The 24,303-nt window shown below is 43.8% G+C and overlaps 1 protein-coding gene across 2 annotated transcripts in view; it reads left to right on the top strand.

The window, feature by feature from the left end:
* The window catches only part of ASCC3 (activating signal cointegrator 1 complex subunit 3), a 519,828-nt gene that overhangs the window by 131,677 nt on the left and 363,848 nt on the right, over nucleotides 1–24,303 (top strand). For both annotated transcript variants that reach the window (XM_084624580.1, XM_084624579.1), the window contains exons 9-10: nucleotides 5,274–5,474; nucleotides 5,934–6,074. In XM_084624580.1, the coding sequence (XP_084480706.1) occupies nucleotides 5,274–5,474; nucleotides 5,934–6,074 (342 nt within the window). The remainder of the gene's footprint in view (nucleotides 1–5,273; nucleotides 5,475–5,933; nucleotides 6,075–24,303) is intronic.

Raw genomic sequence — 24,303 nt, 5'->3', positions numbered from 1 at the left:
GAATAAGGTGTTGCATTACTGTGCTCTGATCAGCCTCCGGAAACATCCCATAATCCCCTTAAGTCAAGTGGCCAATCTTGTCATTGTTTGGAATCGCCTACAGGAATGCGGATATGCCCTTTGAAAGCTCCATTTCTGACATCTGACATGCTTATCTGCTCTGGGACGAAGCAACCATTAGTGTTGAATGTCGCTTGAGAGGCGGGGGAGGGAGGGGTCTGCTGTTGTCTGACCTTACAAGACAGCATGCTGACATGCTCTCAGCTCCTCCCCAAACCCTCTCTCTATCCCCACATACACACAACACGCTCCCTGTCACATTCCACCCCACTGAACCCCACTCCATTTGAAAAGCATGTTGCAGCCACTTGCATGCTGGGATAGCTACCACAATGCAGTGCTCTCTGTGGCCGTTGCAAGAGCTGCTAATGTGGCCACGCCAATGTGCTTGAATTTGACAATCTGGACACAGTGCAGCGCTTTCCCTACTGTGCTCTCCGAGGGCTGGTTTAACTTACAGCGCTCTACATCTGCAAGTGTAGCCATGCCCAAAGTTTCTTGACACCTTAAATGACTGCTTCTTCGAGCAGCTAGTCCCGGAACCCACCAGAGGAGAGGCAATTCTTGATTTAGTCCTAAGTGGAGCACAGGATCTGGTCCAAGAGGTGAATATAGCTGAACCGCTTGGTAATAGGGACCATAATATAATTGAATTTAACATCCCTGGGATGGGGAGGGGAGACACCATGGTAGCATTTAATTTCAGAAAGGGGTACTACACACAAAAAAGGAAATTAGTTAAATAGAAATTAAAAGGTACAATCCCAAAAGTGAAATCCCTGCAAGCTGCATGGAAACTTTTTAAAAAACACCGTAATAGAGGCTGAACTTAAATGTATACCCCAAATTAAAAAAAACATAAAGAACCAAAAAAGTGCCACTGTGGCTAAACAACAAAATAGAAGAAGCAGTGAGAGACAAAAAGGCATCCTTTTAAAAAGTGGAAGTTAAATCCTAGTGAGGAAAATAGAAAGGAGCATGAACTCTGGCAAATAAAGTGTAAACATATAATTAGGAAGGCCAAAAAAGAATTTGCAGAACAACTGGCTGAAGACTCAAAAAGTAATAACAATTTTTTTTTAAGTATATCAGAAGCAGGAAGTTTGCTAAACAATCAGTGTGGCCGGCTGCTGGATGATTGAGATGCCAGAGGAACACTCATGAAAGTAAATGAATTCTTTGCATCCGTGTTTATGGCTGAGGCTCTGAGGAAGATTTCCAAACTTGAGCCTTTTGAGGTGACAATCTGGTGGTTTTGGAACAAATTGATAATCTAAACAGTAATAAGTCACCAGAACAAGATGGTATTCACCCAAGAATTTTGAAGGAACTCAAGGACTGAACTTAGATTTTCAGAAAGCCTTTGACGAAGTCTCTCACCAAAGGCTCTTAAGCAAAGTAAGCTGTCATGGGATAAGAGGGAAAGTACTCTCATAGATTGATAACTGGTTAAAAGATAGGAAACAAAGGGTAAGAATAAATGGTCAGTTTTTAGAATGGAGAGATGTAAATAATAGTGTTGCCAAGGGCTCTGTACCAATGTTCCCTCTAATTTTTTACATCCATGTGTGGAATGAATTTTGCTATGTGCACCAATATGGAGGTGATGTGTGGCTGGGGCGGGGGGGAGTGAGGGGTTCAGAGTGTGGGAGGGAGCTTAGGGCTGGGGCAGAGGGTTGCACTGTGGGGGGGTTGGGGGTGAGGCCAGGGATGAGGGGTTTAGAGGGCAGGACGGGGCTCAGGGCTGGGTCAGAGGGTTGGGGTATGTGGAGGTGAGAGCTCTGGCTGGGGATGAGGAGTTTGGGGTGCAGGCTGCCCCTGGGCAGACTACCCCACCCCCCGCTCTCTCTCGCTGTGACAGCTCCAAGGCTGGGACCAGGGGAGAGGTGCCTCTCCTTGCCTGCGTGGCCCTTGATAGTCTGCTGCACGGCCGTGCAGCTTAGAGGGAACTTAGGTCTGTACCAGGACCAGTACTGTTCAACATATTCATAATTGATTTGGAAAAAGGGGTAAACAGTGAGGTGGCAAAATTTCCAGATGACACACAACTACTCAAGATAGTTAAATCCAAAGCAGACTGCGAAGAGTTACAAAGGGATGTCACAAAACTGGATGCCTTGGACAACAAAATGTCAGATGAAATTCAATTTCGATAAAAGCAAATTAATCCACATTGGAAAACATAATCCCAGCTATACATATAAAATGATGGTATATAACTATACATATACAATTAGGTGTTGCCGCTCAAGAAAGAGATCTTTGAGTTATTGTAGATAGTTCTCTGAAAACATCCACTTAATATGCAGTGGCAGTCAAAGTTAACAGAATGTTCGGTATGGATAGATAATAAGAGGGAAAATATCATATTGCCTCTATGTAAATCCAGGATGCCCATATCTTGAATACTGTGTTCAGATCTGGTTGTCCCATCTCAAAAAAGATGTATTGCAATTGGAAAAGGTACTGAAAAGGACAACAAAAATCATTAAGGGTATGGAACAGTTTTGATATGAGGAGAGATTAATAAGGTTGGGACTTTTCAGCTTGGAAAAGAGACAGCTAAAAGGGGACAAGTTAGAAGTCTAAAAAATCATGACTGGTGTGGAGAAAGTAAATAAGGAAGTGTTGTTTGCTCCTTCTCATAACACAAGAACTAGCGGTCACCATATGAAATTAATAGGCAGCAGGTTTAAAACAAACGAAAGGAAGTATTTCTTCACACAGTGCAGTCAACCTGTGGAACTCTTGCCAGAGGATGTTGTGAAGTCCAAGACTATTAACAGGGCTCAAAAAAGAACTAGATAAATTCGTGGAGGATAGGTCCCTTAATGGCTGTTAGCCAGGATGGACAGAGATGCAAAACCATTCTCTGAAGTGTCCCTAGCCTCTGTTTGCCAGAAGCTGGGAATGGGCAACGGGGGATGGATCAGTTGATGATTACTTGTTCTGTTCATTTCCTCTTAAGCACCTGGCATTGCCCAGTGTTGGAAGACAGGATACTGGGCGAGATGGATCATTGGTTTGACCCAGTATGACCATTCTTAGGAGATCATCCTTTCTCTTCCTGCACTCCTCTGCCTCATTGACTAGGCACCCTCCAACTTCTGCCATATACGAAGCAGGGGTCCTACAGAGTATATCTATATTGCACTTTAAACCTGCATCTGTAGGGATCTGGGCTTGTGGACTTGGTATTTCCAAATCAGTGCTTAAACATCCACACTGCATCATAAACCTGGGCTTGCAGTTGCTGGACCTGTGTCTCATAGCCGTGCTTACATGTCCATAGTGCACTACACAGACTTTTTAACTCCAATCTGCAGCTTGAGCTGCATCCACGCTGCAAAATGACAGGGCTTGGACCAGAGTCACAGCAGGGTCCTAGGACCTGAGCTTGCTCACTCAAGTCAAACTGATTTGTATGTCAACAGAAAGGGGTCTTGGGCTCGAACCTGAGTCAGAGTCTGGGTTTAGTGTGCAGTGTATATATACCCACAAACAACCATCTCCACTGCATAACCCTGACTGCTGTGCACTGAATAACACAAAGGTCCTGTGGGAAAAGTAGTAGTACTGTCTGTTTTTTTTTAAAAAAAACCCAAAGACCCAGGTTTTACAAAAAGTTTTGTTTGTTTTTTTTTCTAATTTTCACCCTACTTCTGTATCATTCAAATACATAAAAATAATTTGTTTTATTCGGAAAGTAGGAGATATTTCATGAGATATGTTCTGTGATAATACATTAGTGTGGGCGTATACGCAAAGCTGTCTGTTGAAGTAAGGCTATGTATTAGTCTAGAACAGTGATACTAAAAGTAGTGGTCTGCGGACTGCTGCTGGTCCGCGAGCCATCGGCTGTTGGTCTGCATGCACATTGGAAAAAAAAATTGCCGGTCCCCCACATCAGATAGCTTGAGAAGCACTGGTCTAGAAGATACACACAATAAACAGGTTCATGCTCAAGCTCTGAAGTCCATGCGCATCTTAATGTACTGATGAATCTCACTCCCACCATGTACATATTTCAAGCTGTTAACAGAGAATGGTTTAAATATCTGACACAATGGAAAAAACAAACATCTATCAGAATACTTTTCAGAACGCAAGGATGTATTGGAAAGTTTTTAAAAAACAAAACAGGCAAAAAGGATGAAGTTGAGTGTATGCGCTGCGAATGGTGTGGCCCAGTTATTAAATGTAAACATTTATAGGCTAATAGTTCTAAGTCAAAACAGTAAACTGTTTTTATTCAAATGAAAAGTTTTATTTGGGGACTAGAGATATATTGTTTTCTTAAACTCAGAGTGGCATTTTGTTTTTAGTTCTGCAGCAAACCACATAGAATTCCATTCATCAAAGCATTAATCTACTGAATACTTTTTTCCTTTGTCCTTCCGTCCAACAAAATAAACCCTGATTATTTACCTAGAAAAAGTAATAGTTTTTTCCACCGATTTTCACCTGCTTTTGTTGTTGTTGTAATAAACACCGATAAATTCCTGGGAAAAATTAAATACAATAAAAACAGAAAATGAAGGGCCCTAATCATATTGCATATGCTAAAGGGGGTCAGCATAAGGCAGAAAAGCAACCTTAGTTCTGGCATTTCCTAATTTTTGTGTGATTGACTTTGTAACTTTAATGTTCTCTTAATATTGTTTTTTAATGTAATAGGTTAGTTTATATTTTTGACTTTTCGTTTAGCTATGCAGTCTATATAGGTAGTGGCCTGACAATGCTCTGAAGGCCTCCCTTCCAATCAGAGAGGAGGAGGAGATTGTTTCCTCGTTATGCCTTAAAATAGCTTTAGGATGTCAACTTAGTACATCTTTCCTAATTTATAAAGTGCTATAAAGGTCTACATTTTTTCACTAATAATTATGTAATTATGTTTAAAATACAAAACAATCATATAATCTATTAATACTGTTTTTATGCTAATATTCATTAACTCTTAATGAAGTTTGGTCAGTGTGTTTTTGGTAAAAGTGAAAAACGTAACAGTGGTGTAGTTAAGATTAACTGATTATGTTAATGTTTTAAAAGTTATCCTACTTGGAATACATAAGAAAAGAAATTTGAAGTTTCCAGCATAGTAGATTTAGCCTTTGGGATTAAAGATTTGTGACTAATTTCTAAGAGGATCCAAAAATTACTCCTTTAATTTTGCTGTCCTTGTATTTTCATTGCAATACTTTGTTTTCTTTCAGATTGGGCAACTTGTTTTTAAAGGCATGAAAAGACTAAACCGAATCCAATCAATAGTTTTTGAGACTGCCTATAGTACAAATGAGAACATGCTGATCTGTGCACCCACCGGAGCTGGGAAAACTAACATTGCCATGCTAACTGTCCTGCATGAAATTCGCCAGCATGTTCAGCAAGGAGTTATCAAAAAGGATGAGTTTAAGGTAGGAATTCAATAAACCAAAACCAACTTTTTTAACTCATAAGATAAAACCCATTATACAGTTCTACCCATTATATGAAATCAAGAAATTTTCAAGGGTATTATACATCTCCAAGTCTCATAGAAAATGCTGGTGATTTACTTCATTACTATTAAACCAATTCCTATTTGTGCTCTGAAAATCTTATTACGTATGTGAAAAGCTATGAAAATACATTTTGCTTTGATGCAGATCCAATTCTCAAAGTAATGAGGCTGTATAAACAAAATCCATTGTCCTCTAAACAGTGGCACACTTATCTAACAAAGATAACTACTTTTCATATATCGCTATTAAGATTTTTCACTGTAAGTGGCTACAATCATATTTCACAATAAATTGTGATTTGTGTTGGTTGCCATGAAACAAATGACATTGTGCAGTTTGCTCATTTATCAAGCTCATGTCCTTTTGGTGCAGATTGTGTATGTTGCTCCTATGAAGGCTTTGGCAGCTGAAATGACAAATTACTTCAGCAAGCGTCTGGAGCCACTAGGCATCACTGTGAAAGAGTTGACGGGTGATATGCAGTTGTCAAAAGGTGAAATTCTGCGAACACAGGTATGTTTTGTTTCAGATGAAGAGTGCCTGTGTGCACGCATGTGTGCACACTTTCATTTGTTAAAAAACTTCGTTGTCAAATGTTGTAGTAGTTGGGATGTAACGTGCTATTAATTATACTGCATATGTTTAAAATGGGACCAAAGTTTGGAACACATTCACAATGGAGAAAACTTTCAGATAGATCTGAAACACAAACCTAAAATGATCTATTTTTTCACTGAAATTTGAGGTTCAATCTACAATCCTATAATACACCCACAACTTTCCCGGTTTTATTAGGTCCCTGGATAGACCCATGGTCTCTTCATTGCTTATAACCATTAGTAGAACCAGGTCCCTTACTTCTGGATTCCAGCTTTTTAATGGATTATTCCTACCTTTGAATGATTATGTCAGGGATTGTGGTACTAGGTATTCCATTTAAAAAAACAACAAGAAAAAACAACCCCATACCCCACATACACCCAAAAGTCAAGGAGCATCAGGTCCTTAAATGGAAAATGCAAAACAAGTTTGAAATATTACGACAATATTGTTGTGTAAATGAATATTTTGTCAGATGTCTTTTTAAAGTATACAGTGGTGTTGTAGCTGTGTTGGCCCCAGGCTATTAGAAAGACAAGTTGGGGAGGTCATGTAAGTTGGGGAGGTCATGTCTCGTATTTGAAGTTGGTTCAATAAAAGATATTACCTCACCCACCTTGTTAATCATCTTTTTAAAGGGTTAATAACCTTGAAGATTCTGCTGATGACTAATCTCAGTATATTTCCTTGGATAAAGAGCGTTTAAGTGATGAAAAATATCAGGCATCATTAATGAAGTTCTTTTTGCCTTTTGAGAAATTCTAGACATTTTAATAACTGAATTTGCATACATGACTTCATCTGCAGGGTTGTGCAGCATGCACATTTTTCGTTAGCAGATACAACTATTTCCATATTGCCTTTTTTGTTTAGAAAAGAGGCTTTTATCAGGTGTACGTTTTGGGCAAGCAGTCTTTCAGCCAGTGATGTAATGCTTGTTTGTATTGTGGAAAAAAGTATTTGTGTTTTTATGCTTAAACTCCTTGTTGTTACCCTTTTGCCTCCTAATTTCATGAATCCGAATAAGCTTTGGCTGTATTGATTATGTATTATGAACACTTATGTGTCATTAATCCTGTAGTAATTAACATTAATTCAATTGAGAGATACTCTTTTCTTTTTAGTTTTGATATGCTTTACATCTCCGTTATTAGACTGGAGAGTTCTTTTCCTATGTTAAAAAGAAAATATAGATGTATGGATTGTAAATCCAGAGGCGATGATTGTGATAATCTAGCCTGACCTCCTGTACAGTACAGACCATGGGATTTCCCTGAATTAATTCCTGTTTGAACGAGATTTTTTTAAAAAACATCCAGTCTTGATTTGAAAATTCCTCATGATGGAGGTTTCACCACAGCCCAGGTATGTTGTTCAATGATTAATTACTGTCACTGTTAAAAATATACACCTTACTTTTAGTTTGTCAAGCTTCAAGCTCCAGCAATAAGCTCTTGTTATACCTTTGCTGGACTGAAGAGCCTTCTCATCAAACTTTTATTCCTCATTTTCAGTGCAGACTGTGATTAAGTCACCCGTTAATCTTTTCTTTGTTATACTAAACAGATTGAGCTCCTAGAGTCTTTCACTATATGTAGGGCTCAGTGTCTGTTACGTAGGTCACGGAAAGTCACGGATTCCATGACTTTCCACAACCTCTGTGACTTCTGCAGCAGCCAGTGTGGCTGAATCCAGGCTGCCCAAGCAGCTGGCTCTAGGGCCAGTTGCTCAGGTGGCCCTGGGGACAGCCACACCGGCTGCTGCTGGAGTGGTCCTGCATCTGGCTTCTTGGGCAGACCCATAGCCAGCTGTGCTGGCCACTGCTGAAGCGGCCCTGGGACCAGCTACACCAGCTGCTGCTCAGGCGGCCCCGGGCAGCGGTCCTGGGGTAGCAAGAGCAGCTGCTGGCCCCGTCACGCCCCCCTGCAGTGGACCCTGGGCTTTCTCCTCCAGCAGCGGCCCTGCGTGGCGCACCCCCCTTACCCCCCCGCAAGGTTTATTCAGGGGTATTTATAGTATAAAACATGGACAGGTCATGGGCCATGAATTTTTGTTTATTGCCCATGACCTGTCCATGACTTTTACTAAAAAAAATACCCATGGCTAAATCGTAGCCCTAACTATATGGCATGTTTTCCAATCCTTTGTTTATTCTTGTGGCTCTTTTTTGAACCCTCTTCAAATTTTCAGCATCCTTCTTGAATTGTGGACACCAGAACTTGACACAATATTCCAGTAGCAGTCACACTATTGCCAGGTACAGAGGTAATATAACTTATCTGGTCCCCCTAGGTATTCCCTCTTTATACATCCACAGATTGCATTAACCCTTTTGGCCATAACATCACATTGGGAGCTCATGTACAGCTGGTTATCAACAATGGTCAGAAAGTCTTTTCAGAATCATTGCTTCTCAGCTTAGAGCCTCACCATGCTGTACGTATGGACCACATATGTGATTCTTAGATATATGACCTTACATTGACCATATTGAAATATGTTTGCTTGCGTCCAGCTTACTAAGCGATCCAGCTAGCTCTATATCAATGTACTGTCCTATTAATTATTTACTACAGCCCAATCTTTGTCATCTGCAAGCTTGATAAGTCATTTTTGTTTTCTTCCAAGTCATTGACAAAAATGTTAAATAGCATAGGCCGTTCCCCACCAGATCCCTTTACAAACACACCAGCTTGATGATGATTCCTTATTTACAATTACATTTTGAGAGCTATCGGTTAGCCAGCATTTAATCCATTTAATGTGGACCATGTTGATTTTATATCATTCTAGTTTCTTAATCAAAATATTTAGTGGTACCAAATGAAGTGTTGTATAGAAGCGTCTAAGTATATTACATCAACGCTATTACCTATATCAACCAAACTTGTCTTGTTAAAAAAAAATCAAGTTCGTACGACAAGATCTGTTTTCCATAAACCGATGTTGTATGGCATTAATTATATTACCTCATGGTTTTGCCCAAGGCGATAGAGTGCAGCGGGCTGCTGGTGTCTCCAGTTGATTCTCACTGCTGCATATTCCCGCCCAGTATCCAGATTTAGATACTGGATTATGCTGAAGTTGAAAATCTGTGCTTCCTGCCCCCTGCTTGTTTTCCATCAGTGACGAGCACCAGCACTGTTTAAACTCCTTGGGGGAATCCCATATTGTGATAAGGTGCAGTATCTGCCTCTCCTTCCATGCCCATGCGTTAGAAAACCAGGTTCTCTGCCTCAAGAAGCACCTCATGGAGGTTGCCATGGGACCAGTGTCAGATCCTGGCCAGGGAACCTCCCCTTATATCAGCCTGAGTAGGCGAAGAGCGCTCCCCCTACTGCAGAGCCTCCATTGGGTTCTGCTGGTACCAGCACTAAGGGCCCTGCTGCGGGGCCTAGCCATGAGGCAAGGGAGCATGCACATAAGCATGGCAATAAATTTTTCTCCATGCCTAAGAAGGATTTGGCACCATCCACAAGATCCGGCCATGGAGGAACCACACTTTCCAAGACTCACAAGAGCAAGAAAGCCTGCACCGATCACTGGATCCATTGGTACCGACCATGGATCCTGTGACTTCGCCAGCCCCTGGGAACCATTGGTCTCCAGACAAATGTAGTTACCAGTACTGGTCCCTCCAGTAGAACGACTACCATTGACCGCTAGGAGACTCTGAAGTGCTCTGGGTCTCCATGAGTTGTTTGCATTTGAAGGGCTGCTGTCATCATGAGCCCCGACCTGGTGACCTGCTCACAGGGATCCTTCCTCCTGCTATGTTCCTACCACCTCCCATTCTGGTGGTTCCAGCAGCACCACCATTTGGGGAGGTCTCTGATTCGGATGATACAGATGTGTACATTGGCCAAACCGGACAGTCTCTACGTAAAAGAATAAATGGACACAAATCAGACGTCAGGAATTATAACATTCAAAAACCAGTCGGAGAACACTTCAATCTCTCTGGTCGCTCGATTACAGACCTAAAAGTTGCAATTCTTCAAAAAAAAAAAATTCAAAAACAGACTCCAACGAGAGACTGCTGAATTGGAATTAATTTGCAAACTGGACACCATTACATTAGGTTTGAATAAAGACTGGGAGTGGATGTGTCATTACACAAAGTAAAACTATTTCCCCATGTTTAACCCCCCCCCCCCCCCCCGCCACTGTTCCTCACACATTGTTGTCAACTGCTGGAAATGGCCCACCTTGATTATCACTAAAAAAGGTTTTTTTCCTCCCGCTCTCCTGCTGGTAATAGTTCACCTTACCTGATCACTCTCCTTACAGTGTGTATGGGAACATGCATTGTTTCATGTTCTCTGTGTATATAAAATCTCCCCACTGTATTTTCCACTGAATGCATCCGATGAAGTGAGCTGTAGCTCATGAAAGCTTATGCTCAAATAAATTTGTTAGTCTCTAAGGTGCCACAAGTACTCCTTTTCTTTTTGCGTTTACAGACTAACACTGCAGCTACTCTGAAACCTGAAAAACTAAAGTCACTGTGGCAAAATAAAACACGTGCATGCCCAAAGTATAGGGACAGTTCTGAAGAACTTGAATTTTAAAAAGTGGTGTTCTGCCGCTGTTGGCTGTACAGCAGCAATTTACAAACTCATCTTATTTCTAGAGCAGTGTGAATATCAAGCAAGGAAGTAAACAAAAAGTCTTATTAATTTTAAGCTTCATTAGAAATGGAGGGAGGGGGAGAAATCAATGCTTACCAGATGGAAAAGGGAAAAAATGGTCAGTGAAAGACATCTAATTCAGCTCCTTTTAAGGGGTTTACAGAACTGAAAGTCAAGTGTCTTTTTAATAGTAGTGAACAACTGAGAAGTAATGTTTAAAGTGCTCATTTAGAACAATTTAGTAACATAAAATATATGCAATAAAACTTTGATTCTTCTTGGTACCCTTGTTGCTCCAGTAACATCCTTTCTCCTACAAAGTTTGCTATCCAGTTTCTGTGGAAGAGATCAAGAGATAACAAAAATCTGCTAGTGATGTATATAAATGGGCAAAGAGGAACAAACTTCACTTGAGACATACTTGTTCTTTTTGTGCAGAGATTGGATTAGGATCCATTTCATCTCTTCATTGAAAGAACAATGAAAATGCAGACTGGTTAGATAGGCAGATAATGGTCCAATCGAACTATTGTCTAAGGCATCCAATTTCCAAGTAATATAAACATTTAGAATTCAACACGAGGCTTGGTTGCCCAACCGTCACCATACAAAAGCATTCAGCTATTTTTTTGAAGAGAGAAAGTGGTGAGAAAGGATGCCTTTTCTCACCACTAGCCACAATCCTCCCTGTATACATTCCATCTGAATGCTCAGTCTCCAAAGTACTCTGAAGGATGAAATCAGAAAGCACAAAGTAATCCTAAATATCCTAAATTTACTAATAAAACCATGTTGTTCAGACCAATTAGAGATTCTGTAGTCCAAACCTGCCTCTACTTCACAGGCTAGATGCCCTGTTTCATGGTCTAGTTCTATATGCAAAATCAGCATACTGTGACGTTGCACTCCATATGCTTTATGAAAGTATGCTTATGAATGTGAATATGATGTAACTGGAATATGCTTTATGCAAAAGGTCTCTTGTAAGGTATCATTATAAAGCTTATAATCTACTGAGTGTGTTCATCCAATTTGTATGCATGTATCATCCTTGTATCTGAAGCTAGAAATACGAGGTATATCTCTGAGGTCCTATTGTAACTATGCAAAGTGTGGGCCGTTAATGGTGGTTTAGAATCTTGATAGCTCCCATTGACTCGGACAGTTGGTTGTAAATGGTTTGTTTACCTGCAAGCCTTCCTGTGTATGTGTGGGCCAGCCCATGGGTAATGAAGAATGAGGTGTCACAGGGACATGTAACCATGTCACCTGATAATGAAATCCATCTTAAATCTGGTACTTTTCCATTCAGAAGGAGGGGTGGTGACCCAGAGAGACAAAAGATTCCAGCCTTGTGCCAAAGCTATAAAAGGGACTTGAGTAGGACAAAGGGGTTCTAGTCATAAGAAAACCCCTGCTTATCACCTAAGATGTCTGCTGGAACTAACAAGGACTGAACCAGGGAAAGGATTGGACCCAGACTAGGAAGGAGTCTAGTCTTTGAAAGAAGCTTATTGGAACATCTCTGAGGGTGAGATTACCTGTAAATCAGTTTCTTAATGTATTAGGTTTCGACTTGCGTGTTTTTCCTTATTTTGCTTGTGACTTACTTTGATCTGTCTGTTATTACTTGAAACCACTTAAATCCTACTTTTTATACGTAATAAAATCACTTCTGTTTATTAATGAACCCAGAGTAAGTGATTAATACGTGAGGGAGCAAACAGCTGTGCATATCTGTCAGTGTTAGAGGGTGGACAATTTGAGTTTACCCTGTATAAGCTTTATACCGAGTAAAACAGATTTATTTGGGGTTTGGATCTCATTGGGAATTGGGTGTCTGGGTGCTGGAGCCAGGCAACCTGTTGAGCTGTTTTCAGTTAAGTCTGCAGCTTTGGGGGCTGTGTTGCAGCAGGCTAGCATATCTGGCTCAACAAGACAGGGTTCTGGAGTCCCAAGTTGGCAGCGAAAACAGGCTCGGAGGTAATTTAAGCACATCAGGTGACAGTCCCAAGCTGGTCTCTGTGACCAAACCAGTAACACGTATCTGAATCTGACTGCTTGGATCTAAGGGCTTGTCTACACTGGCACTTTACAGTGCTGCAACTTTCTTGCTCAGTGGTGTGAAACCCTCCCCCTTCCCCCCCACCCCCCTCAACCGAGTGCTGTAAGTTTCAGTGCTGTAAAATGCCAGTATAGACAGTGCACCAGAGCTGGGAGCCGCACCCCTTGTGGAGGTGGTTTTTTTAGAGCTCTGGAAGGGCTCTCTCCCAGCGCTGTGCCGTGGCTACACAAGCCACGTTAAACTGCTGAGGTGGCAGCGCTTTAATGTTGCCAGTGAAGACATGCCCTTAGACAGACAAGGTGGGTGAGGTAATATCTCTTTAGATGAACTTCTGTTGGTGGAAGAGAGAAGCTTTCAAGCCACACAGAGTTCTTTTTCAGGTCTGGGAAAGGAACTGCCAGTGTTGCAGCAAAATGCAAAGTGGAACAGATTGTTTAGCTTAAGTAGTTAGCATGTATTCTAAGGGACCATTCAAGGTAGAATGGCTCGCTTACACCTTTGCAGTCATAGGACAAAAAGAGGGGGTTAGTGAGTTAGTCTGTTGTAATAAGCCATAAATTCTGGTTTCACTACCCACATAGTTGTTGGGGCAGTTCACACACAGCTGATAGGGTGTTTTTGTCTTTTATCATTTCCCTGTGTGAACTCATTTGAGAACAGAGTGATTGTCTGACCCAATAAATATGTGGGTGAAACCAGGATTTATAGTTTTACTACAAACTATAACCCACTAATTCTCCTTTTTTGTCCTATGACTGAAGAGGTGTTAACAGGCCACTCTTCCTTGAATAGAATGAATATTCCTGTCTGTGTGTCTTTTTTGTAACTTAAGGTTTTGCCTAGAGGGATTCTCTGTGTTTTGAATCTAATTACCCTGTAAGGTATTTACCATCCTGATTTTACAGAGGTGATTCTTTTTTACTTCTATTAAAAGTCTTCTTGTAAGGAAACTGAATGCTTTTTCATTGTTCTAAGATCCAAGGGTTTGGGTCTGTGGTCACCTATGCAAATTGGTGAGGATTTTTACCAAACCTTCCCCAGGAAGTGGGGTGCAAGGGTTGGGAGGATTTTGGGGGGAAAGATGTTTCCAAACAACGTTTTCTCAGGAACCCAGATAAAGTTTGGTGGTGGCAGTGGAAGTCCAAGGGCAAAGGGTAAAATAGTTTGTACCTTGGTGAAGTTTTAACCTAAGCTGGTAAAAGTAAGCTGTCATAAATATAAAGGGAAGGGTAAACCCCTTTGAAATCCCTCCTGGCCAGGGGAAAGCTCCTCTCACCTGTAAAGGGTTAAGAAGCTAAAGGTAACCTCGCTGGCACCTGACCAAAATGACCAATGAGGAGACAAGATACTTTCAAAAGCTGGGAGGAGGGAGAGAAACAAAGGGTTTGTGTGTCTGTCTGTAGTCGTCTTGGCCGGGGACAGAACAGGAATGGAGTCTTAGAACTTTTAGTAAGTAATCTAGCTAGGTATGTGTTAGATTATGATTTCTTTAAATGGCTGAGAAAAGAATTGTGCTGAATAGAATAACTATTTCTGTCTGTGTATCTTTTTTGTAACTTAAGGTTTTGCCTAGAGGGGTTCTCTATGTTTTTGAATCTAATTACCCTGTAAGATATATACCATCCTGATTTTACAGGGGGGATTTCTTTATTTCTATTTACTTCTATTTTTTATTAAAAGTCTTCTTGTAAAACACTGAATGCTTTTTCATTGTTCTCAGATCCAAGGGTTTGGGTTTGTGGTCACCTATGCAAATTGGTGAGGCTTTTTATCCAACATTTCCCAGGAAAGGGGGGGTGCAAGTGTTGGGAGGATTGTTCATTGTTCTTAAGATCCAAGGGTCTGGGTCTGTAGTCACCTAGGCAAATTGGTGAGGCTTTTTACCAAACCTTGTCCAGGAAGTGGGGTGCAAGGTTTTGGGAAGTATTTTGGGGGGGAAGGACGCGTCCAAACAGCTCTTCCCCAGTAACCAGTATTAGTTTGGTGGTGGTAGCGGCCTGTCCAAGGGGTAATATTTTGTACCTTGGGGAAGTTTTGACCTAAGCTGGTAAAGATAAGCTTAGGAGGTTTTTCATGCAGGTCCCCACATCTGTACCCTAGAGTTCAGAGTGGGGGAGGAACCTTGACATGGTGGCACAGTGGTGGGATTAACCTGAAATCATTTTGAGATCCAGTTGAGATTTTTTGAACTAGAAATACAGATTTTAAAAAGGAATTTTTAGGAAGTCCAGAAGGCAGCTTTGAAACTGAAAGCAGCTTGGTTTCTCTCTGCTTTGTGGCCAAGCAGAGACAAAAGGGGATTATCTTGTGAATTGCAGGTTTTCTTGCCTGGAGGCAGGGTACTTAACTCCTGCAGGGAAATTCACAGTCTTCCAACCCAGAGGTTTTTTTTTTTTCTTTTCTTCCTAAAAGTAAATAGGGGGTGTGTGCTCTACCCATTTGCCTGGAGACAAAAGTGGCAGGGTTTTTTTTTAGGATTTTGATTTTTTTTTTTTTGTTTTACAAGGAGCACAGGTTTGAAAAGAAATTTTTTTTTTCTTTGGGCTGGGTAAGCAGTTTTCCAAGTAGTTGGAGGTTTTTTGCTTTAATTTGGGCCCAGAGCAGAGACAAGGGAATTGTCTTTTTCTGTAGGCTGACAATCACTATCAGAGAATAGGTATTCTATTCCAGCACAGCAAAATTTTACAGCCAAGTTTTGTTTGTTTATTTCTAAACCTCGGGTGTAAAGTTAGTTAAAACCAGAGAGGTTAGAATGGCCAAATCCTCAGCTCGACTACAGCTGGAATTAGCCAAATTTCAGGCTGAGGAAAAACAAAGGGAACATGAAAGACAGATAGAACTCATGCGGCTGAAGGAGGAGGAGAAGGAAAAAGAGAGGAAGCATGTGGAGGAGATGGAGAGGATAAAGGCCCAGCAGAATATACCAACAAACCCTAGCAATCCTTCTCCAGGTACCACTTCCCATCCCAGAAAGTTCCCCACCTACAAGGCAGGTGATGATACTGAGGCCTTCTTAGAAAACTTCGAAAGGGCCTGCCTTGGGTACAACATCTCTACTGACCAATACATGGTAGAGCTGAGGCCGCAGCTCAGTGGACCCTTAGCTGAGGTGGCAGCTGAAATGCCTAAAGAACACATGAACAAGTATGAACTGTTTAAATCCAAGGCGAGAGTCAGAATGGGGATAACACCCGAGCAGTCTCGTCGGAGGTTCAGAGCCCTAAGGTGGAAACCAGACATGTCATTTACCCGACATGCCTACCACATTGTAAAACATTGGGATGCCTGGATATCAGGAGCAAGTGTTGAATCTCCAGTAAATTTGCCCTTCCTAATGCAAATGGAACAATTCTTAGAGGGTGTTCCTGAGGAAATAGAAAGATACATCCTAGATGGGAAACCCAAAACTGTAATTGAGGCAGGAGAGATTGGAGCCAGATGGGTGGAGGTGGCAGAGAAGAAGAAAACTGGTCGCAGTTGGAGCAGAGACCAGAAGGGACCACCCCAGACCACACCCTATTACCGGGGGCCGCCCAAAGCCCCACCTACCTCCCAAAGAACCCTCCAGACCCCTTATCGTCCCACCACCCCGTTCTCCAGCAACCCTCCTCGCCCCAGTGACCCGTCAGCTGGACGATGTTTTAAGTGTAACGAGCTGGGGCATGTAAAGGCCAACTGCCCCAAGAACCCCAACAGATTACAGTTCATTGCACCGGAATCACACCAGAGGTCCACAGGCCCAGATACCTCCCAGATACCCTTGGAGCGGAGGGAAACTGTGAGTGTGGGTGGGAAGAAGGTCACCGCGTGGAGGGACACCGGAGCACAAGTGTCAGCTATCCATGCTTCCTTAGTGGACCCCAATTTAATCAACCCAGAGATCCAAGTGACGATTCAACCCTTCAAGTCCAACTCTTTCAATTTGCCTACAGCCAAGTTGCCTGTCCAGTACAAGGGCTGGTCAGGAATGTGGACTTTTGCAGTCTATGATGATTATCCCATCCCCATGCTGTTGGGGGAAGACTTGGCCAATCATGTGAAGCAGGCCAAGAGGGTGGGAATGGTCACCCGCAACCAGGCTAAACAAGCCGTGAGGCCTAGCTCTGTTCCGGAAACTTCTATCAGGACCCAGTCAGAGGTGATGGACCCGGACCCCAGGCCAATGTCTGCAACAGCAGTAGTGGATCCAGTCCCAGAGACCCAGACGGAACCAGTCCCAGAACCGGAACCAGCCAAACAACCAACACCAGACCCCGTGTCAGCACTGAATCCAGTACTTGCAACCTCAACACCAGAGGGCCCCACCGAACCTGAACTGGCAGCAGCCGATAACCCTACACAAGAGGCTCAGCCGGAGCCTGAATCCCAACATAGTGCACCAGCGGAGAGCGGTTCACAGTCAACAGAAACAGCTCCATCCCCTATATCGCTTCCAGAGGGACCAAGCCTAGGTCCACAATCCCATGAGGAACTGATGTCTCCAGCATCAAGGGAACAGTTCCAGACCGAACAGGAAGCAGATGAAAGCCTCCAGAGAGCTTGGACGGCGGCACGGAGCAACCCACCGCCTCTCAGCTCTTCTAATCGATCCAGGTTTGTTGTAGAAAGAGGACTTTTATACAAGGAAACTCTTTCTGGTGGACACCAGGAAGACTGGCATCCTCAGAGACAGTTGGTAGTTCCAACTAAATACCGGGCCAAGCTCTTGAGCTTAGCCCATGATCACCCTAGTGGCCATGCTGGGGTGAACAGGACCAAAGACCATTTGGGGGGATCATTCCACTGGGAGGGAATGGGCAAGGATGTTTCTACCTATGTCCAGTCTTGTGAGGTGTGCCAAAGAGTGGGAAAACCCCAAGACCAGGTCAAAGCCCCTCTCCAGCCACTCCCCATCATTGAAGTTCCATTTCAGCGAGTAGCTGTGGATATTCTGGGTCCCTTTCCGAAAAAGACACCCAGAGGAAAGCAGTACATACTGACTTTCATGGATTTTGCCACCCGATGGCCGGAAGCAGTAGCTCTAAGCAACACCAGGGCTAAAAGTGTGTGCCAGGCACTAGCAGACATTTTTGCCAGGGTAGGTTGGCCCTCCGACATCCTCACAGATGCAGGGACTAATTTCCTGGCAGGAACTATGAAAAACCTTTGGGAAGCTCATGGGGTAAATCACTTGGTTGCCACTCCTTACCATCATCAAACAAATGGCATGGTGGAGAAGTTTAATGGAACTTTGGGGGCCATGATACGTAAATTCGTAAATGAGCACTCCAATGATTGGGACCTAGTATTGCAGCAGTTGCTCTTTGCCTACAGAGCTGTACCACATCCCAGTTTAGGGTTTTCCCCATTTGAACTTGTATATGGCCGTGAGGTTAAGGGGCCATTGCAGTTGGTGAAGCAGCAATGGGAGGGATTTACACCTTCTCCAGGAACTAACATTCTGGACTTTGTAACCAACCTACAAACCACCCTCCGAACCTCTTTAGCCCTTGCTAGAGAAAACTTACAGGATGCTCAAAAAGAGCAAAAAGCCTGGTATGATAAACATGCCAGAGAGCGTTCCTTCAAAGTAGGAGACCAGGTCATGGTCTTAAAGGTGCTCCAGGCCCATAAAATGGAAGCATCGTGGGAAGGGCCATTCGTGGTCCAGGAGCGCCTGGGAGCTGTTAATTATCTCATAGCATTCCCCACCTCCAACCGAAAGCCTAAGGTGTATCATATTAATTCTCTAAAGCCCTTTTATTCCAGAGAATTAAAGGTTTGTCAGTTTACAGCCCAGGGAGGAGACGACGCTGAGTGGCCTGAAGGTGTCTACTACGAAGGGAAATGTGCTGGTGGTGTGGAAGAGGTGAACCTCTCCATGACCCTTGGGCGTATGCAGCGACAGCAGATCCAGGAGCTGTGCACTAGCTACGCGCCAACGTTCTCAGCCACCCCAGGACTGACTGAACGGGCATACCACTCCATTGACACAGGTAATGCTCACCCAATTAGGGTCCAACCTTACCGGGTGTCTCCTCAAGCTAAAACTGCTATAGAACGGGAGATCCAGGATATGTTACAGATGGGTGTAATCCGCCCCTCTGAAAGTGCATGGGCATCTCCAGTGGTTCTAGTTCCCAAACCAGATGGGGAAATACGTTTTTGCGTGGACTACCGTAAGCTAAATGCTGTAACTCGCCCAGACAACTATCCCATGCCACGCACAGATGAACTATTAGAGAAACTGGGAAGGGCCCAGTTCATCTCTACCTTGGACTTAACCAAGGGGTACTGGCAGGTACCGCTAGATGAATCTGCCAAGGAAAGGTCAGCCTTCATCACACATCTCGGGCTGTATGAATTTAATGTACTCCCTTTCGGGCTGCGAAATGCACCCGCCACTTTCCAAAGACTTGTAGATGGTCTCCTAGCGGGATTAGGAGAATATGCAGTCGCCTACCTTGACGATGTGGCCATATTTTCGGATTCCTGGGCAGACCACCTGGAACATCTACAAAAAGTCCTTGAGCGCATAAGGGAGGCAGGACTAACTGTTAAGGCTAAGAAGTGTCAAATAGGCCTAAACAGAGTGACTTACCTTGGACACCAGGTGGGTCAAGGAACTATCAGCCCCCTACAGGCCAAAGTGGATGCTATCCAAAAGTGGCCTGTCCCAAAGTCAAAGAAACAGGTTCAATCCTTCTTAGGCTTGGCCGGTTATTACAGACGATTTGTACCGCACTACAGCCAAATCGCTGCCCCACTGACAGACCTAACCAAAAAGAAACAGCCAAATGCTGTTCAGTGGACCGGAAAGTGTCAGAAGGCCTTTAACAAGCTTAAAGCGACACTCATGTCTGACCCTGTACTAAGGGCCCCAGACTTTGACAAACCGTTCCTAGTAACCACAGATGCATCCGAGCGTGGTGTGGGAGCAGTTTTAATGCAGAAAGGACCTGATCAAGAATTCCACCCTGTAGTGTTTCTCAGCAAAAAACTGTCTGAGAGGGAAAGCAACTGGTCAGTCACTGAAAAAGAATGTTATGCCATTGTCTACGCTCTGGAAAAGCTACGCCCATATGTTTGGGGACGGCGTTTCCACCTGCAAACCGACCATGCTGCACTAAAGTGGCTTCACACCGTCAAAGAAACTAACAGAAAACTTCTTCGGTGGAGTTTAGCTCTCCAAGATTTTGATTTCGACATCCAACACATCTCAGGAGCTTCTAACAAAGTGGCTGATGCACTCTCCCGTGAAAGTTTCCCAGAATCAACTGGTTAAAATCGTCCTTGAGATGTGGAAAATATTGTTAGTCTTTATGTACTTGGTAGTATATTTAGAGATGCATGTGTCTTATTAACTCTGTTTTCCTAGAGCTCCAGGAAGAAATCCCAGCCAGTGTTTCACCCTAGCTGAGATTTGGGGGGCGTGTCATAAATATAAAGGGAAGGGTAAACCCCTTTGAAATCCCTCCTGGCCAGGGGAAAGCTCCTCTCACCTGTAAAGGGTTAAGAAGCTAAAGGTAACCTCGCTGGCACCTGACCAAAATGACCAATGAGGAGACAAGATACTTTCAAAAGCTGGGAGGAGGGAGAGAAACAAAGGGTTTGTGTGTCTGTCTGTAGTCGTCTTGGCCGGGGACAGAACAGGAATGGAGTCTTAGAACTTTTAGTAAGTAATCTAGCTAGGTATGTGTTAGATTATGATTTCTTTAAATGGCTGAGAAAAGAATTGTGCTGAATAGAATAACTATTTCTGTCTGTGTATCTTTTTTGTAACTTAAGGTTTTGCCTAGAGGGGTTCTCTATGTTTTTGAATCTAATTACCCTGTAAGATATATACCATCCTGATTTTACAGGGGGGATTTCTTTATTTCTATTTACTTCTATTTTTTATTAAAAGTCTTCTTGTAAAACACTGAATGCTTTTTCATTGTTCTCAGATCCAAGGGTTTGGGTTTGTGGTCACCTATGCAAATTGGTGAGGCTTTTTATCCAACATTTCCCAGGAAAGGGGGGGTGCAAGTGTTGGGAGGATTGTTCATTGTTCTTAAGATCCAAGGGTCTGGGTCTGTAGTCACCTAGGCAAATTGGTGAGGCTTTTTACCAAACCTTGTCCAGGAAGTGGGGTGCAAGGTTTTGGGAAGTATTTTGGGGGGGAAGGACGCGTCCAAACAGCTCTTCCCCAGTAACCAGTATTAGTTTGGTGGTGGTAGCGGCCTGTCCAAGGGGTAATATTTTGTACCTTGGGGAAGTTTTGACCTAAGCTGGTAAAGATAAGCTTAGGAGGTTTTTCATGCAGGTCCCCACATCTGTACCCTAGAGTTCAGAGTGGGGGAGGAACCTTGACATGGTGGCACAGTGGTGGGATTAACCTGAAATCATTTTGAGATCCAGTTGAGATTTTTTGAACTAGAAATACAGATTTTAAAAAGGAATTTTTAGGAAGTCCAGAAGGCAGCTTTGAAACTGAAAGCAGCTTGGTTTCTCTCTGCTTTGTGGCCAAGCAGAGACAAAAGGGGATTATCTTGTGAATTGCAGGTTTTCTTGCCTGGAGGCAGGGTACTTAACTCCTGCAGGGAAATTCACAGTCTTCCAACCCAGAGGTTTTTTTTTTTTCTTTTCTTCCTAAAAGTAAATAGGGGGTGTGTGCTCTACCCATTTGCCTGGAGACAAAAGTGGCAGGGTTTTTTTTTAGGATTTTGATTTTTTTTTTTTTGTTTTACAAGGAGCACAGGTTTGAAAAGAAATTTTTTTTTTCTTTGGGCTGGGTAAGCAGTTTTCCAAGTAGTTGGAGGTTTTTTGCTTTAATTTGGGCCCAGAGCAGAGACAAGGGAATTGTCTTTTTCTGTAGGCTGACAATCACTATCAGAGAATAGGTATTCTATTCCAGCACAGCAAAATTTTACAGCCAAGTTTTGTTTGTTTATTTCTAAACCTCGGGTGTAAAGTTAGTTAAAACCAGAGAGGTTAGAATGGCCAAATCCTCAGCTCGACTACAGCTGGAATTAGCCAAATTTCAGGCTGAGGAAAAACAAAGGGAACATGAAAGACAGATAGAACTCATGCGGCTGAAGGAGGAGGAGAAGGAAAAAGAGAGGAAGCATGTGGAGGAGATGGAGAGGATAAAGGCCCAGCAGAATATACCAACAAACCCTAGCAATCCTTCTCCAGGTACCACTTCCCATCCCAGAAAGTTCCCCACCTACAAGGCAGGTGATGATACTGAGGCCTTCTTAGAAAACTTCGAAAGGGCCTGCCTTGGGTACAACATCTCTACTGACCAATACATGGTAGAGCTGAGGCCGCAGCTCAGTGGACCCTTAGCTGAGGTGGCAGCTGAAATGCCTAAAGAACACATGAACAAGTATGAACTGTTTAAATCCAAGGCGAGAGTCAGAATGGGGATAACACCCGAGCAGTCTCGTCGGAGGTTCAGAGCCCTAAGGTGGAAACCAGACATGTCATTTACCCGACATGCCTACCACATTGTAAAACATTGGGATGCCTGGATATCAGGAGCAAGTGTTGAATCTCCAGTAAATTTGCCCTTCCTAATGCAAATGGAACAATTCTTAGAGGGTGTTCCTGAGGAAATAGAAAGATACATCCTAGATGGGAAACCCAAAACTGTAATTGAGGCAGGAGAGATTGGAGCCAGATGGGTGGAGGTGGCAGAGAAGAAGAAAACTGGTCGCAGTTGGAGCAGAGACCAGAAGGGACCACCCCAGACCACACCCTATTACCGGGGGCCGCCCAAAGCCCCACCTACCTCCCAAAGAACCCTCCAGACCCCTTATCGTCCCACCACCCCGTTCTCCAGCAACCCTCCTCGCCCCAGTGACCCGTCAGCTGGACGATGTTTTAAGTGTAACGAGCTGGGGCATGTAAAGGCCAACTGCCCCAAGAACCCCAACAGATTACAGTTCATTGCACCGGAATCACACCAGAGGTCCACAGGCCCAGATACCTCCCAGATACCCTTGGAGCGGAGGGAAACTGTGAGTGTGGGTGGGAAGAAGGTCACCGCGTGGAGGGACACCGGAGCACAAGTGTCAGCTATCCATGCTTCCTTAGTGGACCCCAATTTAATCAACCCAGAGATCCAAGTGACGATTCAACCCTTCAAGTCCAACTCTTTCAATTTGCCTACAGCCAAGTTGCCTGTCCAGTACAAGGGCTGGTCAGGAATGTGGACTTTTGCAGTCTATGATGATTATCCCATCCCCATGCTGTTGGGGGAAGACTTGGCCAATCATGTGAAGCAGGCCAAGAGGGTGGGAATGGTCACCCGCAACCAGGCTAAACAAGCCGTGAGGCCTAGCTCTGTTCCGGAAACTTCTATCAGGACCCAGTCAGAGGTGATGGACCCGGACCCCAGGCCAATGTCTGCAACAGCAGTAGTGGATCCAGTCCCAGAGACCCAGACGGAACCAGTCCCAGAACCGGAACCAGCCAAACAACCAACACCAGACCCCGTGTCAGCACTGAATCCAGTACTTGCAACCTCAACACCAGAGGGCCCCACCGAACCTGAACTGGCAGCAGCCGATAACCCTACACAAGAGGCTCAGCCGGAGCCTGAATCCCAACATAGTGCACCAGCGGAGAGCGGTTCACAGTCAACAGAAACAGCTCCATCCCCTATATCGCTTCCAGAGGGACCAAGCCTAGGTCCACAATCCCATGAGGAACTGATGTCTCCAGCATCAAGGGAACAGTTCCAGACCGAACAGGAAGCAGATGAAAGCCTCCAGAGAGCTTGGACGGCGGCACGGAGCAACCCACCGCCTCTCAGCTCTTCTAATCGATCCAGGTTTGTTGTAGAAAGAGGACTTTTATACAAGGAAACTCTTTCTGGTGGACACCAGGAAGACTGGCATCCTCAGAGACAGTTGGTAGTTCCAACTAAATACCGGGCCAAGCTCTTGAGCTTAGCCCATGATCACCCTAGTGGCCATGCTGGGGTGAACAGGACCAAAGACCATTTGGGGGGATCATTCCACTGGGAGGGAATGGGCAAGGATGTTTCTACCTATGTCCAGTCTTGTGAGGTGTGCCAAAGAGTGGGAAAACCCCAAGACCAGGTCAAAGCCCCTCTCCAGCCACTCCCCATCATTGAAGTTCCATTTCAGCGAGTAGCTGTGGATATTCTGGGTCCCTTTCCGAAAAAGACACCCAGAGGAAAGCAGTACATACTGACTTTCATGGATTTTGCCACCCGATGGCCGGAAGCAGTAGCTCTAAGCAACACCAGGGCTAAAAGTGTGTGCCAGGCACTAGCAGACATTTTTGCCAGGGTAGGTTGGCCCTCCGACATCCTCACAGATGCAGGGACTAATTTCCTGGCAGGAACTATGAAAAACCTTTGGGAAGCTCATGGGGTAAATCACTTGGTTGCCACTCCTTACCATCATCAAACAAATGGCATGGTGGAGAAGTTTAATGGAACTTTGGGGGCCAT

The sequence above is a fragment of the Lepidochelys olivacea genome (genome assembly GCF_965140295.1).
Source record: "Lepidochelys olivacea isolate rLepOli2 genome assembly, chromosome: 3".
Classification (NCBI taxonomy): Eukaryota; Metazoa; Chordata; order Testudines; family Cheloniidae; genus Lepidochelys; species Lepidochelys olivacea.
The sequence above is the reverse complement of the archived record's forward strand: the minus strand, read 5'-3'. Positions and strand labels throughout refer to the sequence as shown.